General features: G+C 39.1%; 1 protein-coding gene across 1 annotated transcript in view; it reads left to right on the forward strand.

Annotated features, from left to right (window-relative positions):
• UBXN2B (UBX domain protein 2B) overlaps positions 1-12,548 on the forward strand; it is a 33,276-nt gene extending 20,728 nt beyond the window's left edge. The window contains exons 6-8 of the mRNA XM_004580577.4: positions 1,092-1,229; positions 7,007-7,168; positions 8,792-12,548. Of these exons, the coding sequence (XP_004580634.2) occupies positions 1,092-1,229; positions 7,007-7,168; positions 8,792-8,954 (463 nt within the window). The 3' untranslated portion in view covers positions 8,955-12,548. The remainder of the gene's footprint in view (positions 1-1,091; positions 1,230-7,006; positions 7,169-8,791) is intronic.
• The last annotated feature ends 15,092 nt before the right edge of the window (positions 12,549-27,640 follow it).

Raw genomic sequence — 27,640 nt, forward strand, 5'->3', positions numbered from 1 at the left:
TACATTTAAAATGCTCAGCTTTGACCATAGCAGATAGAAGTAGGCCTGCAGTTCCGGCAGTTTGTAGCTCTGTGCCATCTAACACCTCCTGTATAAATGTGGCAAGTATTAAAATTAGAATATTAGGGTATAAGAGAATGTTAATTACCATAAATGGAATTACACTCAAGGGCTTTGTAAAATTCCAAATAAAGTGTACAATCCTTCTGGCAGTTTATATAATAGACACATTCTTGGAAATTTCAAAATATATCAAATAATACCCTGCCAAGTATTTTTTGTTTTTGTGACTTTAAGACCCTGTTAAATTTGGGACTGAGGTATATTAAAAATATTAGTGTAACCCTCTGACGGAGCACTTGGTGATCCTGTGGAATCCAAGACAAGCCTTCAGTGTGCAAGATGAGTTTGCCATGCCATTCATTCACAGTCCTGCTCTTACACTGGTAACAACAGTGCTTAAGAGCCACCCATGATCAATCAAAGCCACCCCTATCGATTTTCTAAACATCCTACAGGAGTTTAGAAATAAAAATCCACATTAAGCATTTATCCTCATAGGTATAAATCTAGGTATAAATTGCTATTTTACAGTTTAACTTTCTAAATCCCAGAAACACACTAAGAACACTGTGACAATCAGAATATCCCAGGGTTGAGATATGAGATCTACATAATCAATCAACATAAAAACTGTGCAAATTGAGTCTCCCTAATCTGAAATTCTCCAAAATCAGAGACCCTTTGAGCATTCCCATGTTGCCAACTAGAAAACTCTTCCATCTCACCTCATGTGACAGGTCTAGTCAAAATACCATGTAAAATTACCTTCAAGCTATGTGTATGAGGTATGAAGGGAACGTAAGTGAATTCTGTGTTTAGATTTGGATCTCATCTTGAAGGTATATGTCTAAAGGTCGTATTCTAAAATCACACATTTCTGGCCGTAAGCCTTTCAGGAACGGGGTACTCAACTTGCTTGTAATGGAAGAAGAAATTGCTGTTTGCAATACAGTTCTTAATTTGATGACAGTAATCTCAGTATAGTTTATAATTTTTGAAAAACACAAACATTTTTCCCTCTCTTGAAGAGAGATTCCCCTGGAGCTTCAGCGACTGGTCCATGGGGGCCAACTGAGTTTGGACATGGAGGATCATCAGGATCAAGAATACATAAAGCCTAGGCTGAGGTTCAGGGCATTCAGTGGAGAAGGCCAAAAGCTTGGAAGGTAAGATTCTAAAATGAAACAAGTATTTAATCTTTTTCAACATATATATATTTTTTTATGAGAATAAATGAAATGTAAAAAACTGCCCTGTGAAAGAAAAATCAGAATATGAACTGTGAAAACCAATTAAAAACTACAAATCCAGCCATGGTATTTAGTAGGCTAAACTTGGTTATTCTGCATTCCTAGCTGTCTGAATACTTTATGTGCTATTAACTCATTTAATCTTCATAGTAACTCAATTTTGCAAATATAGGGATTTGCCCAATGTGTTTGAGTTTAGGAAATCACTGGTGAATGGGATTCAAACCCAGGCACTCTGGTAGCAGAGTCTGTGCTTTTCACTTTATGTCATGTGCCTGTTTCAGATTATGTGGTTTCAAAAGGGGAAAAGTAATGGGTTTTGATTGTATAGTACAGTGGATATCTTAATATCTAAACAGTGTGCATGCAAGCTACAGAACCTCAATACGTAAAAGACTGACGAAGCCTGAACTGAGACTGAAGATGAAGGAGGAAGTTGTCTCATTTCCAAGGAATTCTGACTACATTTTGTGGAGCAAAATTTACAAACCAGTGTGCGTGGTATAGCAAGGTCCTTTAGAGTAGCCCTAGTTTGACATAATCTATGTAGATCTCATAGAATGTGTTGGGAAAAGTTAACTCTCTGTTTGCTCATATGATATTACAGGTAATTTGGATTTGCCACCATGCCACTCTTTCTCAGCTAATCGTTTATGTATCCTTTGTGTATGTGTGTTTGTTTTGTAGTGTGATTCCTTACTGTATCTTGTTTATTTGCCTTATTATTACTGGTTGTCCATTCCCCTATGTCTTAAAATAGAGAAGTTATACTTGAATGACTAAAGTGTCCCTTTCTGTATTTCTGCTGATAGAGACTGAATCTTAGGAGGGAATACAAGAGTATGAAGGAACTTCCAAAAGTTTGTGGACTATGAAGTCGAAAGTTTCCTTTGGTGCAAAAACATTTTGAAATCTTGGCACATACTTACATAATGGACATTTTTGAAATTTCATGGATATAAAGGTGTTTGTACACCACAATAAGCATCTTCAGATTCAGTTTTCCACAGAATTGTTGTAGACTTGCTGAGGATTTTTTCCTAGCTAAATCCTTCCTTGCCTAATCACAAGTCTACCTGGGTGTTTTTCCCTCACCTTTCTTCCCTGTCAGCACATACCAAGCTTCTCCTGCACTGTACTCTTCCTTTATGACCCCAGACAGAAAGATGGGAAGATAGATAGATAGATAGATAGATAGATAGATAGATAGATAGATAAGAAGATAGCTAGATCTAATTTGCCACCATGTCTGTTTAACTTAATATTTCTTGAGATTGATTTTAATTAGGATAGAGATCAAAAAGCCCAGTCATCTCATTGCTGTGTATATATTCATACTTTTATATTTATAACTAAGAGTTGATATTAGAACGCACATCTTTGTTATCAAAAGCATAGTACATTTGGAGTTTGAATTGAAATAGCCTAAACGAAAAACGGCTGAGAAAAGTTAATGGTTATAACCTGCAAATTTAACCGTCTGATGATTGTATCTCATGAAAGCTACTCTTTTCTAGACAAATAGCTTGAGAAAATGACAAAGAATCTGATGAAAAAGAGTAACATGGCAGTATTGATGATGCCATGTTATTCATTGCCCATATTTTTCTAGGTTTCGTTGATAGAAAAATGGATTTGTTAGCTTAGCTAATAAGAATTTTGTTATAGGATGCCAGATAGTTTTACAATTTCTGGCAAAGCCAAGCTTTCCTTAGGAATAACAAACATTAACAACAACAGTCCAATGAAAGCAGCTCTTATGTCAACTGACCTGTGAAGCTAAGAACCTGTCACTAGAACATTTGTTCATGACTGCTCTAGAAGAAGCAGATAGCTTCACCAGGTTAATAACCAGAAGAGCTGCTAAGCTTTCACATCACACTGCTTACTTCCATGCACAAAATATGTGGGGAAGGGCAGTCATACAAAATTCCAGCTGTAAAATTCTATGAAATGTAGTCTTTAAAACTGGCAGTTTTTAGCATATAGAAAATGTATGTGAGACAGACAGCATGGGAATGTGAGTCTGTATTCAACATTCATGAATCTGGATGTTGAATACGTAAATTAAATATACAGAGGGTCCTGATTTACAGTTGTTCAACTTACGGTGGTATAAAAATGTTGAAACTACCTAGAATTCTGGATTTTGAACCCCCAGGCTAGCCGTATGGGATAGGATACTCCTCATGATGTTAGGCAGTGGCCAAGCAAGCCACAGACCCCATTCAGCCCACAATCCCAAGGAGAAACAGCCTGTTGTTCTGTATAGTGTGCTGTGTTGCTGAGCTGTGATGTTGGCTAGATCATGTATGTTAGATACATTTTTTATTTATTATCTTCAGCTTTTGATGAGTTTCTCTGGGCATACCCCTGTTGTAAGTCAAGGAGCATCTGTATCTAAAAATGAAGAGTTACGTGGAGCATTTGAAATTAAGAAATACATTAACATAAAAGTTTAACAATTAACCTTCATCTATTTAGATAGTGTCTTTCTAAAATGTCTGATTTCCCAAGAGTTCCAAGCAACTGTTTTGTGAATCAAAATAAATAAAAATGGAAATAACCCAAAGCTCCATTTTAAGAAATCTATAAATGAATATTAATAGATAAAAATAACTTAATTTTTATTGTGGTATATAATTAATTATGTAGTAACCCTAAATGTAGGAAAACTCTTCTTTTTACATTATGAACTTTATTAGTAAGCACTATCTATACATAGATGCTTTCCATATGAATGAATAGCGTATCAATAAACATGCATAGATAATTATAAATATCAGTATTCATGTCTATTGAGTGTTTATATAGATCCTTTATACTGCTGCCTGAAATTTAATGTAGCTTAAATATATATGCTGTTTTGAATCATGAAGTACTGAGGTAATGATGGCTTGCTGAGTGAAGAAACTGCCTTTATGTCCAATAAATACAAATGTGTATGGAAAGAAGCAATTTGAAATTCCCTCAGGGGGTCCCTTTTGTGTCTTTGTTCAACAAAGACAACTTAAACTAAAATGAATGTTGGATTTTTATTATTTCACTTCAACTGGGGATTTTGGTCCTTAATCAGATGAGAAGGAAAACTCTTATCCAGTACTGTCATGTAAAACAGTAAAAGAAAGCCACAGATGTGAAACCACAAATGAAAAAGTAGTGTTATAAAATGTATTGTTGGATAAAAGGTGACTTGGTGAGTCAGAACAGAACCCAGAAAAATCACAGAGTTCTTTTGGGTAGGAAAGACTAGAAAGTAGACTTTTGCAGAGGAGTTTGTGAGCTGTTATATATTAATGATGAAAGTCATAACTTGAAGTCATAATCTCTCTGCTTAAGAGAAATCACTCACTTTCAGAAGATTCAGCAAGAACTCACACCAGCCAGCGCAGATGAAATTTGACTTCATTTTGGTCGCTTTACCTTTGAATGCTCTCTTCTCCAAAGCCTAATAAGCTGTTCTTTCTGCTTGTCCTTGCTTTCCTTGTTTCAGCCTTTGGCAGTTCCTCACCTGACTGTGGCCCTTGGATTGCCTGTCTTATGTAGCTCTGTGCTGGGCAAACAAGGCTGTACCTTCTCCAGTCACACTGAGTTGACTGAGTACTCTCAACATCCCTAATCTCTGTGCAAAGCCTACTTCTCACTCTCAACAGAATGCACAGTTAACCATTATGCAGCATCGCCTCGTGTCAGTTGAGTGACTAGTGAGTATAGCAGAGACGGTGATGGTGGCAATAATGATAGAAATAATGTGTCTACCAGGTTGTTGGAGAGTCTAGGATGGAAGACGTCCTTTGCATTCTTACGTCCCTGCTTTGCAGTTTTCATCCCTTTTTGTGTGTGTATAGGTTGTTAAACTATTTGCTCAATAAAGTGAATTGCATTCTAAGTATTTAAGCTTTCAGTTCCAAACTTAGAAAATTCCTTAATATCTGGTTACAGGTTGTAAATTATCATATCCTCATTTTTTGTATTGTAGATATATATTTCTTAATTTGTTTCTAAAAGCTGTGTTAAGGAATAGCTAACAAAAAAGGGAGAAGGGTTAACAGCAGAACCAGTTCATTTTGTGCTGTTATCTTTTTATTTTTAAGATTTATTAATTTTAATTGAAAGAATTGTAGAGAGAGAGGGAGAGACAGAGAAAGATCTTCCATCCGCCGGGCCACTACTCCAATGACTGCCACAAGCAGAGTTTGGCTGGTCAGAAGCAGGGAGCCATGGGCTTCTTTCAAGTCTCCCACTTTGGTGCAGGAGCCCAAGGATTTGGGCCATCTTCCACAGATTTCCCAGGACATCAGCAGGGAGCTGGATCAGAAACAGCAGCCAAGACACCAACTAGCACCCAGATGGGATGATGACACAGCACACAGAGTACCAGCCTACACCACCATGCCAGCCCTTTTATCATCTGTTTTGACAGGGAGCTTAGAGGATGGAATTAGAGTGATGATGAATTAATTTATGTTGGACTAAAGCAACAGTGCTCATAAAGATTTTATGTACATAAATTTTCATTTTTAGATGAAAATTTATAGGAAGATATTTAAAACAGTATTTGAGAGAATAAACATCGAGATGAAGAAGGGCCTGCATGTGTCATAGTGGTTGAGTTATTGCTTGTGATACCCACATCCCGTATTCAGGATGGTTGGTTTGAATTCCGTCTCCTCCATTTCTGAGTCCACTTTCTGGTAATATACATCCTGGGAGGCAGCAGGCAGTAGCTGAAATACCTGGCTTGGCGGGGGGGCGGAACGCCCTGCCACCCATTTGGAAGACCAGGATGGATTTTGGCTGCTGGCCTCAGCCTGGCCCTGGCCCAGCCCTAGCTGTTACAGGCATAATTAACTGATGGAAGATCCCATCTTTATCTCTGTTTCTCCTTCAAATAAAGTAAAACAGAAGCTTTAAAAATTGGCTAATTTTGTATTTTAAAAGAAGCACTGACTTTTGGACATTGTTTCAGCTTAGACGGATTGATCATTCTGCTGGTATTAAAACATCGTATTTAATGTCACTGGCTTCTAATGTCTCTGGCATCCAAGGTCACTGGCTTCCGGGTCAGATGTTTAAATGTGTTGTCTAATAAACTTCATGGCAATTTTATCATCATGAATAAAATTTCATTCCTGACTATTGCATAGGAACTATTTGTCTTTTATCCAAATAAATAAATAAATAACTACTTAAATGTTTTTAAATCCTATTAACTAAGTTTATATTAATGGTTTAGTTTAGATTGTAAATGCAAAAATAAGTGCTTCCTGTTAAAAACACTGCTTTATAACTGTGTTAAGGACCTATTGGGATAATATACCTGAAAACATCATCTTATTATCTCTTATTTTATAAATGACCTGGTTGATTGCTCACATTTACAAAATTAATGCAGCTGTGTTTGCAACCAAGTCTCTGTCTTATTAATGAAATTGTGCTGAAAGTCTAATAAAATTTCAGAGTAAAAGTGAAAATGACGTGAATATACCATCTGAAGTAATGTTAGTGTAAGTTACATGGTTAGAAGAAGTATAGGAATTCAAATGAAGTCATGCTTTTGCTAGTCCAGAAGCGGAACAAAGGATCACTTGAGGATGACCTTAGATCTGCGTGTTCATCTGCTATCTCCAGTTGGTCGTGTCCTTGCTTATGAATTCTGATTAGTTCTCTGTTTTTCCATTCTTCTTTCTTAGCCTTACTCCTGAAATAGTCAGTACACCTTCCTCTCCTGAAGAAGAAAACAAGTCAATAGTTAATGCAGTTGTCGATATTGATGATTCGGTGCCAACTACAAAAATTCAAATCAGGTTAGCAGATGGGAGTCGTTTGATACAAAGATTCAACAGTACACACAGGTAAGCTTCTAAATCAGTAACATGTCTAGTTTGCTGTTAACTGCTGTGCCTTTTCCAAGTAAAACTATGTTTGACTTGAGTGATGAAGAATGTGGAATTCATCACATGTACTTCAATTTTTGATAGAAAAATCTTCAAAAGTATAGTAGATATATATATATGTAAGAAATAAAATAACAGGAAAATGCATTTGAATTATTCTGTTAGCTAATGTAAGCTTAGATATGGTTTTTGTCTATGGCTAACACCATGCAAGGTGGAATCGATTTTAAATAGTAAAACCAGGACATGGACATATGATAGTTAAGACACTTATTAAGGCAGCTATGGCCCACATTGGAGAGCTTGAATTCAGTGCTCAGCTAGGCTCCTGTCTCTAAATTCCTGCTAATGCAGACTCTAGGAGGCAGCACCAATGTCTCAATCTAAGCAATTTAGATTCCTGCCATGGGAGGCCTGGCGTAAGTTCCCAGGTCCTGACTTTGGCCCAACCCAGTCTTAGCTGCGATGGGCATTTGGGAAGTGAGTCAGCTAACAGGAGCTCTGGTTTGGTTTGTATATGCAGCTATTTCTGCTTCTGCTTCTGCTATTAGATAAATATTTTTGTTTCATCTTTAAAATAATAAAATTTTATTTGGGCTTCATTAGAAAATTTATGATAAGTCTGATTGGATTATCTTTTTGTGTATAGCAAATTCATCAAAATAAAATGTGTAAATGTATAAAGTAGATAAGTTGCTGTGGGTAAATACCGTACTTTGAATTGTCTTAAATATGTATCACTTTAACAGTCCTTTATTTATCAACACTTGTGTTCACAGCTAGTTTTATATGGTCATTGAAGCAGATGATCTTAGTTGAGTTATATGTTTAGAAACCATTTTTCAAATTATTCTTATGACATAGTTGTCATAGATTTTTTTAAGATTGATTTTAAGATTGATTTTATTTGGAAAGATAGAAAAAGGAGATACAGAAAGATCTTCCATCCACTGGCTTATTCCCCCAAGTGGCTGCTACAGCCCAAGCTGAGCCAATCAGAGCCAGGAGCTTCTTCCAGGTCTCCCACACAAGTGCGAGGTTTTGAGGCTTTGACCCATCCTCTACTGCTTTCCCAGGCCACAGCAGGGAGCTGGATGGGAAGTGGAGCAGATAGGACATGAGCCAGGATCCATATGAGCACGTGCAAGGCAAGCATTTAGCCACAAGGCTACTATACCAGGCCAGTGGTTGTAAGAGTTTTAGACTTATCTCACCATGTCCCAATCCATGTTACCTTTTTTGGTGCCAAATGCTAGTGATATAATTTTATACTCTGAAAAATATACCTGTAGTTTCACTATAGGAACATTGTTAACTCTTATCCAAAACTCACCTGAAGATTGTTTCCATGGTAGAATAAATGTAGATACAATATAAAATTGTATTTGAACTTAAAGGTAGAAAAATTCTTCTGTTGAATTAGTATAAATTGAAATTGTCACACTTTGAAATAAGTGTTGGAAATGTGAAATTGTCATGATCTAATTTTAGCTAATGAATACATTTGTTTTGTTTTTGTGTAATGAATTATTTGGTTGTTTTGTTTTGTTTTGTTTTGTTTTGTTTTGTTTTTGCCTTCAGAATCCTGGATGTCCGGGACTTTATTGTGCAGTCCCGTCCTGAATTTGCAGCTCTTGACTTTATTCTTGTGACTTCTTTTCCCAATAAAGATCTAACAGATGAAACCCAGACACTGCAAGAAGCAGATATTCTTAACACTGTGATTCTCCAACAACTAAAATAATATCATGCCTATCTATGCATTCATACTGATAAGGAAAATACTTTCAGTGTAAAAGCAACCAGGTTATTTTTAGCTTTTTTACCGATAAATTTTGGTTTTGTTGTTGTTCTTTCAGTCTTAGTACAGATGAATTTGGATGGGGTTATATCTTGAGATAAGTATGTGTGAGTTTTAATTGCAGGCTGGTTTATGTTGAGAGATTTTTAAATAGGCAAACCAGTTTCTTGCATACTCAGTGCTAATGCAACATTAGTTTTTAAGAAAAAATGAACAAAATTGTTTTTTGCTAAATATATTCGATAAAATTTGCACTAAAGTTCCTTGATGCAGCATTGGCCAACAGCCTTTGAACAATCGTTTGATCAAATAAGTTGAAACTTTTTCTGTCATATATACTAAGAAGTATATATTACATTCTGAGTTTCAAATGGTTTTATCATGCAATAATTCTTTCTTCTATTAAGATTTTATAAAATTCTCTTGCTTACTGAGTTAAGTATACTGTGAATGTCAGAAAATACATTTTGGTCTTAGTTTTTTGGTTTGGTTTGGTTTGGTTTTCCCCATCTATAACCATCATATACTAGAACAAAAAGACAAAGATCAGCAATTCTTGAGAAAATAAGATGAACAGCACTTTAAAATAGAGTGATTAGAATCCCTTCCAGAGCCTGCCTTTATCGCCTTCACTGATTTGTTCAATTCATTTCTACCCTAGGATACCCACTGTACAAACTAATCAGTCTTCTACCCAGAATGTATTCTGTTCTAAAACAGAAGTAGTGTGGAAATACAGGAATGTAGATTCCTTCAGTGACTGAATCTAAAGAATCACCAGCCTAAGTGTTTGCATTTGTGTTGAAGCCAAGCATTTCCAGAACAAAGTAAATAGTGTCATGAATAATAGACATGCTTTTACTGCTTCTCAGACACCAGCTCATCTTTAATCATCACTTTGGGATAGTTTGCCTTTAGTGCCATAATACACTGGCTAAATAAGTGACTTAAAATAACACAAATCTTAGAATTCTGAAAGTTAGAAGTCCAACGTAGATTTAATTATTCTAAAGCCAAGACATTAGCAGGGCTACATTCTTTTTGAGAAGGGCTAGGGGAGGATGACTCTCTTGTCCTTCTAGACTCTAGGGGCCACTCACTTGTTTTCTTGTAGTTTCTCTGTCCATTTTAAGAGCTAACATGTTTGGATCTCTCTGACAACACTAGGAAAGGTTCTGTGCTTTTAAGACTCACCAGAGCATTGCATCCATTGGATAATCCAGTTAACTCTCAAAATTCTTCACAACCTAAAGCAAATGCTAGCAGCTGTGTAATATCGTATTTTTTTTCTTTCATATTCTCTGTACCTTTCACTTGAACGTGGCAATGCTGCTGCTGATATAACATTGTCAAGAAACTTGTACGTCACCTACATATGTTTTGGGGAGTCACTCCATTATCTAGAAGATTCCTCCACATATGCTTTTCACTTGCTCCCACCACTATCTTTGAGACATCTGAAAGGATCCGATAGTCATAGCCTCAATCTCACAAACTTTTGTGTGAGTGGATGCTCAGATATTTAAAAGTTTCTGAGGCATTAGGAAAAGGTGGTACAACCATATCCTCATCTCTGTTAGAGACAGGCTTATCTTCCAAGTCTTCCATCTATTTTACTATAAAGGTTCTTCAAAAAATTTGTAGGGGTGAGCATATGGCCTAAAGCCATGATGCCTATCTCTCATATCAAGAGTGCCTGGATTTGGTTTTTGACTCTGGCTGCTGATTCCAGCTTCCTGCCAGCAGACCCTAGGAAGCAGCAGATAATAATGGCTCAGGTAGTTGGGTTGGGTCCAGCTGCCTACACGGTAGATATGTATTGAATTCCTGTCTGCTCCTCTCAGGCCTAGCCCTTGAGGCCCTTTTGGGAGCGTGAACCAACAGGTAGAAGTTGTCCCTGTCATCCCTCCTCCCTGCCCTTACCTCTTGAATTAAAAATTAGGTTTGTAGAAAATGGAATGAAAAGATTGTTTTGGGGACAAGAAAATTTTAAACCTATGCAGTTTTTCAACACAGCATGTATTTTATATAAACTTTTTTGAAGACCCCTGGTATGAATGAATTTCAGAATTTTTTTACACCACAGTCAACTTACCCCTTAATTCCATTTGTCATGAAAGGTTGAATTGCTTGTCTGTCCTCTTTTTTCCTCTTACTATATAAGCAGCCAAAATTAAATAGGCCATGTCTTCTGTAATTGCTTAGCAATAGTCTCAGCTAAATATTGAAGTTTATAAGTTCTGCCTTCCAAACAACTTCAGAACACAGTTCAGATAAACTTTTTGCTAGTTTGTGGCAAGGGTCTTTTTCCTTCAATTTTTCAATGACACATTCCTCTTTTTCTTCAGAATTCCTGATGATGTTGTTACCTCTGATGTCCTGATGTCTTCGTTATACTAACAGTCTCTTCAGGGCAATTCAGATACTCCTTCCGGTGACTTAGATGTTCTCTACTAGACACTTTGAAGGCCTTACTAGTGTTAACATCCTATTTCTATGTCAATCTAGGCTCTTTCTGTTACAGTCCTCACACTTTTTTCAGCCTCTACTCACTGCCAAATTCCAAAGCCACTTCACTATTTTTTGGATACCTGCTCCTAGGTATCTAGAGAAGTCTGCCATGCCTAACTCACTGCCAGTTGACTTGAATGTGCTACTGACTAGGAGATTCAGAATTTACCTTTCTTCAGAGGCACTGTGCATGTCAAGCAGGTGAATTTACCTGTGCTGTAGATTTTAATGCTGGAAATGCTATCAGAACTACAAGATAAAAATCCTGATCTCCTTCTGCTCCCCACCTCCACCCCTGCCAGCAAGGAAGAAATAAGGTTCTCTCAGCCTCATGATAGGGGTGAGAAAGATTATTCCTGGGCCTCCCCTGTGATGGGAAGCCCTGATCTTTTTCAGTTGTTAAAAACAACTTTGATGATACATATGCAAGGGGACTTGAGAAGGTTCATGGAAAATGGAATCAAAATATGTGGTTTTTCCAGGAATTTTTAATGTCTGTTAATAGAACAGTGTGGATCAGAAAGATTTCCCAGGGGTAAAGTACCTTTTCATGCAGCAAATTTGTCTTCCTACAGAAATGATTTGTTGAAAGAAACATTTTCAGTAAAAGAGCATTTACCTGTTTATGGATTAGCAGAAGACAACAATGAAAAACTAACCAAACCTTGTAGAATCATCTGAAATTTTCTTCTTGTAAATTATTTTTGTCAGTTATATGGAGTGCCTATAGATGCACACACAAAAATGACTATCACTTTAGTTTTCGTAAGGAGAAAGAACTAAATAACCACAAAGATGAGGAATACAACTGTGTGTTATACTTCATGTTTAACTTCCTTGAGAGTCATTTTCCTGTATGATTTTTAAAATTACAGTGACGTAAATTTTTAAACTTGTAATCATTTCCAAAAAGATTGTGTCACAATGAACAGCTAGACAACCATGTGTGAAGTCAGTCATTTTGCATGATGGATGTAATCAGGTTAAAATGTCTGCTTGCCAATAAAGAATGTTTTCATGAAACTCCTTCAAGGTGTTTTTCAAAATTGCTTTGATTTATAATTTTGTTCAAGTCACTAAATAGATTATTTTGGTCATGAATAATATTTCCTGTGGTTTAAATCCCTCCGGTGCATATTATTCAGAGACATAAAAGATGTCTATTGTGCCATGTCATCCCAATTTTCCACTGCTATTTCAATTTACTCTGCTCAGTTAAAAGGGTTCAAATGCTTGACTTTCTGTGGCAACATATCTCTGAAAGCTTTGGATGTGTATTGTTACATTGTATTGCGTGTTCCCCTTCAGAATTGGTACCCTGATCATTGATGCTAAATAATACATATATGTTGGTAATTAGGAAAATCTTTGTTACAGTGCTCAGTTAAAATGGAGTCTCTAACCATATGCATAGAAGTGTGTATAGCACAGGAAAATGGCATGTGTAGCCGGAAACTAGTAGCCAGCTCTAAACTACTTACATAGCTGTAAGTCTACAACTATGACTTGAGTCTCTTCAAACTTTTTTAAAATTTATTCTTTACATTGCTTACGTAGTTAGGAAGGATACACACCCATGTGGGTCTCTGATTATGGTGGGGAGGGCTGAGGTATGGAGGGAGGGAGTGGGACAAGTATTCCTTTTTTTTAATTTTTCTCCTGTGTCCACAGGGAGAAAAGGGGCGGGGGGCCAGTACTTGCAAAACTATGTGGCCACCAGGGGATGGGGAGCAGTCATTTGATGATGCCCTAGAGACCCTGATGTGAGGAAAGAGTCTTCTTGAGTAGTTTTTTTGATAGTTCTGAAACGTCGGCTTTGTTGCACTGGGTGAAGCATATCTTTCTAAGGTCTGTTGGCTTAAAAAGTTAACCTTAGTGCATCCAGAGACCCAAGAAATGCCCCAAAGCTTGGCCAGGGGAATTGTCCAACCTGTTGTGTTTTCCATCCTCTGATGAAAATGTCCTCTGCTGGCCTAGATGAGCTGGCATGTCCTGCCCCCCGTGTGCATCTGGACATGCTGTATACTGCACAGGCATCAGCAACTAAGGAGGCCCAATGGCAATATGTGCCCTCCAAGATTAGACAGGACATCTTGTGATTTTTCCCTGTGGTTGGGATCTAAATCCAGCATTCCAGTCAGGGAGTCCACCAAGAAAGCTTGCCTGGGGTGATCTCAGACTTGAATCTTGTGTGTGCCAGGTTTGGTCCATCACCTAAATCAGCCAAATCACCTACCAGTGAATGCAGCCACCTGGTCAGTTCTGCCCCCTGTGAACTGATGAATGTTGTGGCCTAGCCCAGCCCAGCCTACCATAGGCCCAGTCTTTACACACACCAGCAGGTGCTATGGCCTGGTTGGGGTGAGCCTGATTAACTTTCACTAGGCCTTCTCCTAGTCCAGGTTTTCGAGTGTGCTGGAATGTGCTATGGCTTAGCCCATGTTATACTGCATCCCGTCTGGCTCTCATGCACACCCACAGGTGCTGCAGCTCAACTCAGGCTGACCTGCTTACATGGGTTCTGCCACCTTGCCCAGCTAAATCCATCACCAACCCTGGTTCTTGTACTCACCAGTGAGAGATACATCCTAGCAGAATAGTGCCCACATACAGTTCCCCTACCACACCCACTTGCAGACCCAGAGCGTTCATTTGCCAGAGGGTATTGTGGTAAGCCTAACAACTTTAACCCAGTCCTGGAACTTGCCAGTGTATGTGAGAGCCTGGCAGGTCCCACCAGTTGTGGATTTCATGCATGCCAGCAGGTGCAGCAGCTTAGTCTCAGCTTGCCCCCAGTCTCAGCTCTCACACTCACCAGTGAAACCAGAACCCAGCAGGGGAGTCTCTGAAGTTTCCCTGCCAGGCCTGCTCCCAGCCCCAGCTTTTATATGTGCCAGTGGGTGCTGCAACCCATTTTGAAAAGATCCAACCCCAAGATCAGCATTTGCCAAATGCTACAACATGACTCAGCCCACTTTACCCCCAGTCCCAGCTCTCATTCGCAGGTACAGCAGCCCAGCCCAGCATGGCCCAGCCACAGCCTTCATGTGAGCTTGAGGGTGTTGTCCAACCCAGCCTAGCCTGCAACTTTTTTTTTTCTAGCCTGCAACTTGCCAACTGGAGCTGGCAGTTCAGCTGGAGCAGTCTAGCTCCAGCCTTCATGTGAACTGGAAGGTATTGCAGTCCAACCCAGACTGGCATATAACCTGTCCAGGCTCTTGGTCTTGCCATTGCATGCTGTGGACTGGCCCAACCTGGCCTTTCCCCAAACTCACTCTCATGTTCACCAGCTGGAGCTTCAGCCTAGGAGGGGAGTTTCTTAAGTTCCCCTACTCTTCACACTCCAAACCCCAGATCTTACATATCCCATTGGGTGTTACGGCCTAACCTGATATGGCTGACCCTCACTCCTGGCACTGAGTAGCGGGTACTACAGCCTAACCTAAGTGGCCTGTACCCATTCTGGCTCTCACTGGTGTGTATTACAGCCTATCCCAGCCTGACCCATGCCTTGACCCAGCTCTCATGTGAACTGGCAGGTGCCACAGTTTAGCCTGTCCTGTCCTGTCCCACACCCATTCTGGCTCATAAGAGTGCCAGCAGGTACTAGAGCCTGGCCCAGTCTGACCCATCCCAAACCCAGCCCACCCACATACTAGGTGTGGCACCTTGCCCAGCCTGGTCCACCCCAGTCCTGGCTCTCACCAGTGGGAGCTATAGCCAAGCAAGGGAGTCCCCAAAGTTCTCCTGCCGGGCTGCTTCCCATCTATCAATCTTGTGTGATCTGTTTGGTGCTTCAAACCTTCCTGGCATGGCCCACACACAGTCTCAGGTATCGCTGGCAGATTTTGCAACCTAGCACATCCAGGTACAGCCCATACCCTCTCCTGGTTCACTTGTGTGCCAGTGGGTGCTATGGCCTAGCCCAGCCCACACAAATGCTGATGAATGCTACACCCCCAACCTATCTGTTGTGCTCCCCAGCAGGAGCTGAGGCCTAGCAGTGGAGTTGTTCAAGTTTTCCTACCATGCTCAGGATCTCATATGTGCTATTGGGTGTTGTGGCCTTGCTTGGCATGGTCTGCCCTCAGTCCCAGCCTTTGCATGTGATGATTGGTGCTGTAACCTGGCCCAGCTCAGCCTCCAAGCCCTGGCTCCTGTAAGAATCAAGTGGTTTCCTGTCAGGTGATTTCTGTGGTCCAGCCTGGCTCAACCCATCACCACCCCCAGCTCTCACATAAAGCAGCAGATGCTGCAATCCCACAGAGGTATACCCACAAATCCACTGTGGAATCTGCTCTTAGACCCAGTTCTGTTGCATTTTGATGGCTGCTGTGACCCAGCCTGACCCATCCCTGCTGTGACACTCATGGGTGGGTGCTGTAGCCTAGCCCAGCCAGGCACAACCCCCCAGCGCAGCCTATGTGGGTGCCAATGGGCGGTGGGTGATGCTATTTAGCCCATCCAAGGTTTCACATTTGGGCAGTGCCTTATCCTGACTCAGAAATGCGCTCTGGTTTCCCTGCTCTAAACCACTTTGTCTCAGCTCCCTTAACCTAACTGGGTGCAGTGGCCCAGTCTGTGGAAGCCACCAGAAACCATTCCTCCCTTGTCAAACATTCCCTCAGCCACTTCCACTCCAGTAACATCCTCAGGCCTGCTTTCCTGGGCAATTTGCAGTCCTTCCACCTGGGATCGAGGTGTCATGTCCTGGCCTGGTATTCCCTCCCATAAGTCATTTAAAAAAAAAAAACAGAATAAGGCACAGAGTGGTAGCCTAGTGGCTAAAGTCCTTGCCTTGCATGTGCCAAGGTCCCATGTGGGCAACGGTTAATGTCCTGGCTACTCTTCTTCCTTTCCAGATCCCTGCCTGTGGCATGAGAACCCCAAAGCCTAGAGACCCTTCACCCATGTGGGAGACCCACAGGAGGCTCCTGGCTTTGGATCAGCTCAGCTCTGGCCATTGCAACCACTTGGGGAATGAACTAGCAGACGGAGGATCTTTCTGTATCTCCTCTCTGTGTATCTGCCTTTACAATAAAAAATAAATAAATCTTTTTAAAAAAGAGTTGAACAGGGCTTAGTGTGATGGCTCTGTGACTAAATCCCTCACCTTGCACTCACTGGGATCCCGTATGGGCGCTGGTTCATGTCCCGGTTCATTTCCCATCCAGCTCCCTACTTGTGGCCTGAGAAACCAGTGGAAAATGGTCCAAAGACTTGGGAGACCCGGAACAGGCTCCTGGCATTGGATTGGATCAGCACCGACTGTTGATACCACTTGGGGAGTGGACTAGTGGACAGAAGATCTTTCTCTGTCTCTCTAAATCTGCCTTTCCAATAAAGTAAATAAATCTTGGGGAAAAAAAGGAAACTTTAAGAAGAGAGAGATACAGTGTCTGGGTCCTATCTTTACATCATAGGAGTTTGGTCTCAGATATAAGGATAATATACAAAAGCCAGTTATTTTCTGCTTACTAGTAATAATTGAAATTTGTAATAAAAACAATGTTACTTGTATTAGCACCAATATAAAATGAAATACTTTAGAAATCTTTTTAAAAGTACATCTATATAAGGAAAATGACAAAATTCTAGTGAAATAAAATCAACTGAAATTTCATGAGATCCATGTTCACAAAGAGGAAGACTCACGATTGATAACATGTTAGATCTTCCCAACTTAAATAATGGACTTGCCATAATCTCAGTTAAAATCAATCCTACCAAATTATGGTGTGGGTAGCAACAAACAGAAGAAGCTCCTGGGTCCTGGCTTTGGATTGGCTCAGTTCCAGCCATTGAGACTACTTATGAAGTGAGTGAATCAGCAGATGGAAGATCTTTCTCTCTGTATCTCCTTCTTTCTGTAAAATCTGCCTTTCCAATTAGAATGCAATAAAAAAATAAGTAAATAAATAATTCTTTAAAACAAGGACCTTAGCCAATGGGCTACCGCGTCAGGCCTTCAATAAATCTTTTCTTAAAAATAGAATAGGCAATTATGTGGACATACTGGTATATTTAACACGAATTTGGCATTAACCATAACTAGAATTCCTGCCAGCCTTGGCTGCTTTCCTCCCAGCAGTGCAACACTTGCCTAGACAGTTGCCTCAATCTGAGAGTGACTAGGGACTCTTAAAAACAAGAAAAGACAACTGAAAGTTTGGACTTTATGACTTCCCATTAGAAAAGATTGTTTTTAAAAGTAGCTATGTGTTTATTTGAATGTTAGCATTAGAATCAGATCTGATGATTGCCTTGTTTCCAAACTACTGAGCATATGGGGACCAGGCCAGGTGAAGGCCAGGAACCTACTCCAGCCCTCACCTGCAGGTGGCAGGAGCCCGCGAACTTGGGCCATTTTTTGCTTCCTTTCCATTAACAGGAAGCTGTATCGGAGCTTGACTAGCTGGAACGTGAACCAGTACTGTAAGGGATTGTAGCATTGTGGGCGGTGGAACCTCTAGATGAGTTCTTCCATAAGAAGTAATGATATCCCAAATTTTTCTGACTTTGTGTAGTGTAGTTGGTTTCATATGACTTCATACTATGGATTTCAGGTAACAACCATTCGGAATAAAACAGCAACAGAACAAGTCACTTTTACTGACTATATCACAGTAGTTCCTTTATGTGACGGGTCTGAAGAATAACTAACTTGCTGCCTTGCACTTCGAGTGGTTTTACTCATAGTTAACATTTTCTGTAGGCTTATTATTGAATTAAAGCGTGCTAATTCGGCAAAATCGAAAGATGGCTGCTAAACTAAAGGTGTGAGGAAACTGTCACTTTTTATTTCTTCAAAAAAATTCTCTTTTCTGTTCTTTCTTTACCTGGTCAGTTTGTATTTTTTTTCCATAGCACTGCTTAAGATGGCTTAAGTAGTGTGGGTATTTAAACCAGTAACTTTTCTCACTTGAACTCTGAGTATAGAACAGTATTTTAAGTTACTATTCTGTGTTATTTTAATTGTGTATCAATTGATTGAATTCTTTGGCTTTTTCTGATATACATAGACTGTGTCTTGACTATTAAAAAACATAGGTGTTGGGCCCGGCGGCGTGGTCTAGCGGCTAAAGTCCTCACCTTGAATGCACCGGGATCCCATATGGGCACCGGTTCTAATCCCGGCAGCTCCACTTCCCATCCAGCTCCCTGCTTGTGGCCTGGGAAAGCAGTCGAGGACTGCCCAAACCTTTGGGACCCTGCACCCGCGTGTGGGAGACCCGGAAGAGGTTCCAGGTCCCGGCTTTGGATCAGCGCAGCACCGGCCCATTGCGGCTCGCTTGGGGAGTGAATCATCGGACGGAAGATCTTCCTCTCTGTCTCTCCTCCTCTCTGTATATCTGACTTTGTAATAAAAATAAATAAATCTAAAAAACAAAACAAAACATAGGTGTTAAAACTTAAGTTGTCATTTTTCATGGTTCATCTTTATTTTTTATTTGTATCAGTAGAAAAGGCTTATTCAAATGTTACCAGATTTTAATGTTATTATCATAAGATTAAGAAAAATAAAACTATAATCTTGATTGTTCTGTGAGGCACTATTGACTAGAAAGTAGCAAATAAGACTCACCTGAGTGCCATGGGTTAATTATGCCATGTCCTGCACAGGAGGTTAATGTGCGCTTCTCTGCTTTTCATGTGGCTCCCTGCAGTTAACCTGAGAAAGTAACTAAAGAGGCCTCAAGTGTTTGGGACCCTGTTACCCACCTGGGACATCCAGGTGGAATTCTTAGCTTCAGCCAGGACCTTAACTATTGGAGCCATTTGTGGAATAAAGTACTCCACAAATGGAGTGGATACTAGGACTCTGCCTGTCTCTGCCACTCTGAGATATATATATTATATTATATTATTATATATATATATAATGTTATGTTATATATGTAACATAATAAAAGTACTATAGATTTTGAGATATTAGTGGAGTTGAAAGTGGAAAATGAACTCAATAGTTGAGTGGACATGGGGGTCTCACTCACAGGAGCCTAGAACTTAACTGGATCTGAGTTTTTCAGTAGAGAAAATAGTAGGAAAAATTGATGAGCAAGGAAGAATTCTGTCCAAGTCATCAATGTGAGTGACATGGACCCAACTACTTGAACCATCACTGATTCATCCCACGATCTGTATTAGCAGGAGGTCCAGAGCCCTATATGAAATCTATTTCCTCCATTATGGGACCCAGGTGTATTTCGACCAGCACTGTTCTATGAAGACATTGTTGGAAATCCCTCAACTTAAGTAACTCATTTGATTACTCAGAAACAGCCAGAGATTGCTTATTGTAATTTTTTCTCTGCAGATTTTATACCTTTAGGTATAACACGGCTATTTAATCAGCCTATCTAATAGAATTACTCAGCCTTTTTTATTATTAAATTACCATTTTGGCTAATGATGTCTTATTTCAGAATGTGTTGCATCATCATTTGTTAGCCTACTACTGACACTCCAAGAATTTGAAAGAGGAGTTGCTCAGTCTTAATTACAGTCAATTTGGAGTGTGCTACCAACACTTTAATCACTGGCAGGCACTCATGCCTCTGAAGTTAAAATAGTTCTGAGTGCTGTTATCTTTGGCTACCCTGCCAGTTGGCTGAACTTATGAAGAAAACTTTAATTTGCCAGTAGACACTGGTCATGTTCTCCAAATTAACTATATTATGCAATCTTCCACACAGAGGCAGCAGAAATGACCTAGAGTTACAGATTTCCAAATAACTTGTATCAATAGATAACAATATCTGCAAACATGCATGAGTTTCACAGTTCTTGGAAGTATTTTTGGGAAGAAAACTATGTTATGAAACTCTTATTTTTGATATCTCTAATACTGCCCTTCCACATATGTGAAAATAACCAGTGTGAATTTCCATTTGTTCTTTTTAAAAAAAAAAATTCACATGTTTACTCATTTTAAAGGAAGGGAGACAGATCCCTGCACTGGTTGATTCACCAAATGACTATAGGAACCAGGAATTCCACCTGGGTCTCCCACACATGAGTGGCACAGGCCCAACTCCTGGGACCATCCCTTATTGCCTTACCAAGCCCATTAACAGGATGCTGAATCAGAATTAGAACAGTCAAGACATAAAAAGATAACACAAGTGTGGCTTAACATGCTGTGTCGCAAGGCTGGCCCCATCTTTGGGTTAGAAATACAGAGTTGAAGCATATTTGTTATGTAAAAGTTATAAAATCGTGCAACCCTAAAAGATTTGGAATACTCTGTCGCTACCCTTTGAAGAACTTACCTTAACATTGGCCTATATCTGAATCCTTTCATTTTGATGTACCGAAAATAACAAACTCAATTGCATTCCTGATCATGTCGGACCTTCTGTGAGCACACAGCATAGAATAAACTGCTACAACCTCACACACAAAGAACTAGATGATTCACAAGCTATATTTGTTTCTCCTCCTGTTAGTTTTTGAGTTTATAAGGAAAATGATAAAATCATAAAAGATGTTTTCCTTTCTAGAATTCTGAAAATGTTTGACTCAAATTTTTAGTTTTGTTCATGAATATGTCATCTAAAACCATTTTGTGGATGGTTTCTTCAAATTAAATAATTACATCTAGGTTGTGGAGAAGCATGTTTACTATTTTCTCCTTGTTCTTCCTGCTCTTTGTCTTATAGAATATGCACAATATCTAAAAAGTATACTGTTTGTATGTGGGGGTAAGGTAGTTTTGAAACTTTTTGCTTTGCTCATATACCTTTAAATCCAATGAACATCTAATTTGCTAATTCTACCATTTTCTTCTTGAGTTTCCTTCCCTTGTTTCTCTGGGAACATTTAAATATCACTTCCTCATGGTCTGATTCAATGGGAACATTCTGTGCAACAGTAAGCTTTCCTTCCTGAAAGAACCAAAGATGAGTGGTTGTCACTAAGGGAAAAATTAGGTGGCACTCAGTGACCATAACTTCCTCCTGCTCAGGGTTAGAAGATCAAAGCTGTATGATGCAGTCATGTGAATTCTTAAGGACATCTTTACATATAAAATTACATTCATGTTAGTGTCAATTCATATGTTGGATATTTACTGAATGATTAATACACTTAAAATTTAATTCACATTCAACAGTCAGGTCATCCAATATGAAGTTATATTTGTGAATACCAACAACTTAAAATTGTTCATCTACATAAATCCTGATGTACTCTCTACTGTGACATCACTTGTATCTGTATAGCTTTCTCTCCCAAACATTTCACTTGACCTGCACAGGAGCACTGGGAAAGAAACAGAATATTATCTCCATTAGCTTCATGGACCTACACACTCAATGGTGGAGACCTGTTGAGGTGCAGCTGATGGTAAGATAGAATCTTACAGGAAGCTTGGATAAGTTAGCATTAGGACATCATGTTGTGGAGAATGGTTATTAGTTATTGTCTCCACCAGGGAGATATGCAGGTCCAGGAAAGACTTCCTATCGATCTTTTCATTGACAGCTTTAATAAAATGAAGTAAAAGGAGCAAAGTTACTTGTTAAAATAAAACCAAGAATGACCATGGCATGGATATCATTTACAATGCTTTCTATAGTCTCTTGCAGCACAGGGAAGGAAAGCATGACCAAATGCAACTAGCATTGTCATAAATAAAATACTGATAGTGTCAATGTAGTAGACTGAGGGTTCCTTCCACAGTAATGTTGCCCACTGAGCATTATCCCAGTGTTCATCACCTGAGTGAAGGGCTCACTGGCCACTCTTGGAGAGCGTTTAAAATACTCCATATAGTTCTTCATTTAAATGCACTGCTATAAACTTCAGTTTTTAATTATTTTTCTGTTTTTAACCCATAGCATAGCCATTCTTCCTGATTACCTTCACTAAACTCTGTATATGGCCACTCTTAGCTGTGTTTAACTTTGGTAGTTGTAAGTCCTCAGTTCTGTAAATTCTATTTAGATCTTTCAAAGTTGTTAGCACAAGTTTATTATCACAAAGTCCAGAAACAGAGACATGTGCAACAGAATTGGAAAATTAAAATGAGAATTAATATTGGATTGAGAAACCTAAATTTCTTATTCCTGTACCAGCAAATCTGTAAGTTCAATTTTTCTCATCTCCAGAATGAAGGAGTTAGAAAACTGCCCTTCAGCTGTAGCCATTATGGGAAATTATATAGCAGTTTGCTTACAAATTTAAAATAGGGGCTGGTGCCATGGCATAGCAGATTAGGTCTCTGCCTGCAGCACCAGAATCCCAATCCCACATAGGTGTTGGTTCAAGTCATGGCTGCTTCAGTTCCAATCCATATCCCTGATAATGTGCCAGGAAAGCAGTGAAAGATGATCCAAATCCTTGGACCCCCAAACTCATGTGGGCAACCCAAAGGAGAATCCTGGTATTTGCTCTCTCTCTCTCTCTCTCTCTCTCTCTCTGTCTCTCTCTCTCTCTGTTCCCCCCTCCCTCTCAAGATCATAATTTCAGTGTGATATATGCACTTTCATGTTCATTGTAGCACCATTCACAACAGTACTGATATGGAAACAACCTAATTACCTAACAACAGTTGGATGGACTAAATATGACGTAACTATACAACAGAATTTTATGCGACACTTTAAAAAAATTGTGTCGTGTGTGATAAATTAGGCAAAACTTAAGGACATGTATACAAGGGTACTAAGCCAGATACAGAAAGACCGATACCTTGTGATCTCACATCTATCTGGAATAATAATAACAAAAATATAGATCGAACCTATAAGTAACGTACTGATTACCAGTCGACAGGGAGGAAGGAAGTTGAACATAGGATATGTACTTTCATTTGTAAAATGAGGCTTAATGTGTAGCACTATAATTATAGTTATTAATTATAAATGAGTTTGCTGGGTTAAACTTTGATTCAACTAACATAATTTTTAATTGTTCTCATAAAACTTGTCCAATGTTTACTATTTAAGATTCCTTGATTTTTGTGTTTAGCATTTCAAAATGTATAAAAATGTAAGAGTCTTTAACCATTTCTTGGAAAAATATGCATTATGAAAAAACTAAGTGTGAGATTTCAAAGTGTTCTTACCCCAAAATTAGTTAATACTAGCTTATGATAACATTCTGAAGCAGATCTAGATTTTGGGACTAAGGAAAAAACATGTCATACTTTGAAAAAATGAACTATATAAATTCTGCTAAAATTAAAAGAAGAACAAGCATGTAATTTATGGTGAAGCTTAGGAGGAAGAATAGTGAAATGATCGATGCTTTACAAAAAGTTTGAGGACAGTGTTCACAAAGAAATCAGCAACTTACAAGTGTCTCATTCATTTTAAGAAGGGACAAGGTGATGTTGACGACGAATCCCTCAGCAGCATAAATTGCATATCAAATTATGAAGAACACTAATTCAGCCCAGGCCCTAAGTGACATAATAGCCAATAACGTTGATGCCTTATCAAATCACACAATTCTGACTGAAAAGACAACTTGAGCAATCATTTTGCTCAATAATTTCCAAAATGATTGTTCCCAGGTCAGTTGAAGGTAAAAATAGAATTTCAATGGAAATTCTAAACAAGTGAGATCAAAATCGTCAAATATTTCTTCATGGAGTTGTAAATGGAAATGAAATGTGGCTCCACTAGCATGATCCTGAAGAAAGCATCAAATGTACAGATTCCAAGAGGAGAAAACAGTCAAAGTGGAACATTCAAGAGAAAATGCTGGGAAAAACATGCAAAAAAAAAAAGAAGAAGAAGAAGAAGTTAGAAAGCAGATTTTTACTACAGAATTGCAGCTTAGCTTTTTTAAAAAGTATATTTTTGAAACCAAAATTTTGACCTTTAACATCATTCCTTATAAAAGAAGGCAGTCGGGCCCAGCACGATAGTGTAGTGGTCAAAGTCCTTGCCTTGAACGCATCAGGATCGCATATGGGCGCCGGTTCTAATCCCGGCAGCCCCACTTCCCATCCTGTGAGCCCCAGCTCCCTGCCTGTGGCCTGGGAATGCAGTTGAGGATGGTTCAACAGCCTTGGGACCATGCACCCGTGTGCTCCTGGCTCCTGGCTCCTGACTTTGGATTGGCTCGGCTCCAGCTGTTATGGCCACTTGGGGAGTGAACCATTGGACGGAAGATCTTCCTCTCTGTCTCTCCTCCTCTCTATATATCTGCCTTCCCAATAAAAATAAATAAATCTTAAAGAAAATAAAAGAAGGCAGTCACCTTAAAGAAATGATTAATTCCAATTTAGAGAGAGGCAAACAGTTCTAGATCAAGTTAACTTGTGATCTGAACTAAGAAAGCTATTAAGGATAAATCATACCCAAGTGACGTGAAAGCCAGGATAATCAGTTCCCACTGACCTAACTGGAGACAATTTGAACATCAAGATCACAGAAAGTTTTGATAAAAGTCCTTAAGTTCATCAAAGTCTTCAATCATTTGTCACCATGTGAAGTAATCATCAGTGTAAATCCTTACTTTGAATATTTTTTCAGCAGAGGTTATAAGATGCTGTGCATTTATTCTGCGTTTCCAGTCAGACCTATATCTCTGAGTAACCAGTAATTCTAGGTGATAAAATGTAGTTCTAAAAGAATGTCAACTAGTAAATGTAGGTGATTACCTCTTTTCATCATTTTCAGCCACTGATGTTATTAATGCTTAGGCAAGAATGATATGTTGAGGTTAAAATTATTGGAAGGTCACTTTGTCCTTCTCCTTTCCCCTCTCATCATCCTGTTCCCATCATAGAGGAAACAGCTGTTTTCCTTGCATGTTCCTCCACTGCTGATCTTTCATTTCTCTTGATTGTGACTGGAGTCTGAATCAAAATATTCATCTGAAGTGCCTCATATAACACTTCAGTTGTCTCTAATTTTCTCTCCCCAATTTGGACTCTTATTTCTATTGTCAAAAGCAGCCATCATAAAGTCTTTTCACAGCATCTTCTTTCTTAATCAAAATTCTCATTTTCACATTTTCAATTGCTTTTTTTAAAAAGGTTTATTTATTTTTGTTGCAACAGAAGATTTATAAAGAGAGAAGGAGAGACAGAAAGCTCTTTCATCCGCTGGTTCATTCACCAAGTACCTGCAATGGCTAAAGATGAGCCCATCAGAAGCCAGGAGCTTCTGGGTCTCCCATAATGGTACAGGGCCCCAGGGCTTTGGGCCACTCTCCACTGCTTCCCAAGGCCACAAGCAGGGAACAGGTTGGGAAGTGCAGCAGCTGGGTTATGAACCAGATCCCATAAAGGATTCTGGCACTTAGCAAGGTGAGGATTTAGTCGCTGAGCCAATAGGATGGGCCCTCACAGTTGCTTTTAACTGAGATTAAAATACAGTCTCATTTATATCAACATCAAACTTGCTTTCCTTCTTTGCTAGTAATTTGACTTTTTGTTTTGACTGTGCTTATCATTCCAGTCCCTTCATCCTCAATTATCAAGAATAAATGATTCCCGTCATTTCTATATGCTTAATTCCTTATTCTATCAATATTTTTTTTAAAAGCAAATAGGGATCAATGCAATAGCCTAGTGGTTAAAGTCCTCACCTTGCATGTGTCGAGATCTCATATAAGTGCCAGTTCTAATCCCTGTGGCTCCACTTCCCTTCCACCTCCCTGCTTGAGGCCTGGGAAAGCAGTAAAGGATGGCCCAAAGCCTTGGGATCCTGCACTCATGTGGGGCACTCGCAAGAAGCTCCTGGCTTCAGATCGGCTCAGCTCCAGCCATTGTGGCCACTTGGGGAGTGAATCGTTGAATGGAAGATCTTCCTCTCTGTCTCTCCTCCTCTTTGTGTATCTGATTTTAAAAAATAATAATAATAAATTAAAAAGAAATCAAAAAGTAAAAATAAGTAAATAAAAAGCCAAAACATTCCATTTTCTTGCTAAGATTCATCCAAGGAAAACTGACTCCGATAAAGAGCCATTGTTAAAGGAAAAAGTAAAAATGATAAACATTATCCTAAATTTCCCTTTAGGGATGTGAATATACATATCATTATCAATATGCAAGTCGAGCATTTTTGGTCATGAGACACCAGAGGTCCTCCCCACCTCCAGCAGATGTAAATGTGCACCTTAATTCCATGTAAGTTTGTGAAAGAAACATCTCCCTGAAACCAGAAGCAACCCTGCCACTCATTTCATGGTGATTCTCAAAAAGCTGTTCAGAGTTCCATTGTCTTTCTGTGTCAAATGAAATAAAAGTTAACTATATCTTCCAAGATTGAGAAAATTAAACATTCTGTAAACCTATTGATTGAATGCTGGAGCTATAGTTTCCCTTCTTCCTAATTTTTTGGTGAGTTTGGTTCTTCCATGCCCTGTGGATGTCAAAAGCCCTTCCCAACATCTTTCACATTCCCACCAAACTTAGTTTTCTTGAGCATTGTTGATTATGGATGATCATACCACTGCTGTTCACAGGCAGTTCTATTCATAGTACATCAGCATCAGTGTAAAAAATTAGAAACCTCTGTGGTTTTCTACCCATTTTATCCTTGCAAAAACTTAAATCTAAAAAATATGAAACATTCATGCAAGGCTGCATCTTTACCAGCAGCCAAGTATAGTAAAAGAAAATATGGAGAGGGAGAAAGAAATATTACATCAATACCAACAACTGCATTAGCATACTCAACATTCCTGTTTGTCAGTTGACCTTCAAGGTATCCCCACCTAGCTACACTCTCAATCCTATGCCCTCTGACCCACTCCATAGGCTCTGTGTAGAGATTGGGTTCTTCCTGAAACTCCAGATTCTCTCTGTTAAATAGAGGCAACTCCTTAACTTCTGCCTTCAGCACTAAACTTAGCCTCTGAATCAAACCAACTGGTCCTCAGCAGAAAATACATACATGCATACATGCAGAAAAGAAGATAAAAGGGAAGAAAGAAAGAAAGAGAAAGAGAAACTGAGAAAGAAAGAAACTGTAGAATAGAAGTTCATTCAACAGAGTTTACTTTTCATTGAATCTCTAGGATTTGGGTTTTCCTCAAATATTACATAGTGATTCTGAATCTGTTAATAAAAGCATGACTAGAGGCAAGCACTGCGGTGTTATGAGTAAAGCTGCCACATGAGACACCAGCATCCCATTTGGGAGTGTTGGTTCCTT

Source organism: Ochotona princeps, chromosome 9 (genome assembly GCF_030435755.1).
Source record: "Ochotona princeps isolate mOchPri1 chromosome 9, mOchPri1.hap1, whole genome shotgun sequence".
In the NCBI taxonomy this organism is placed as follows: Eukaryota; Metazoa; Chordata; class Mammalia; order Lagomorpha; family Ochotonidae; genus Ochotona; species Ochotona princeps.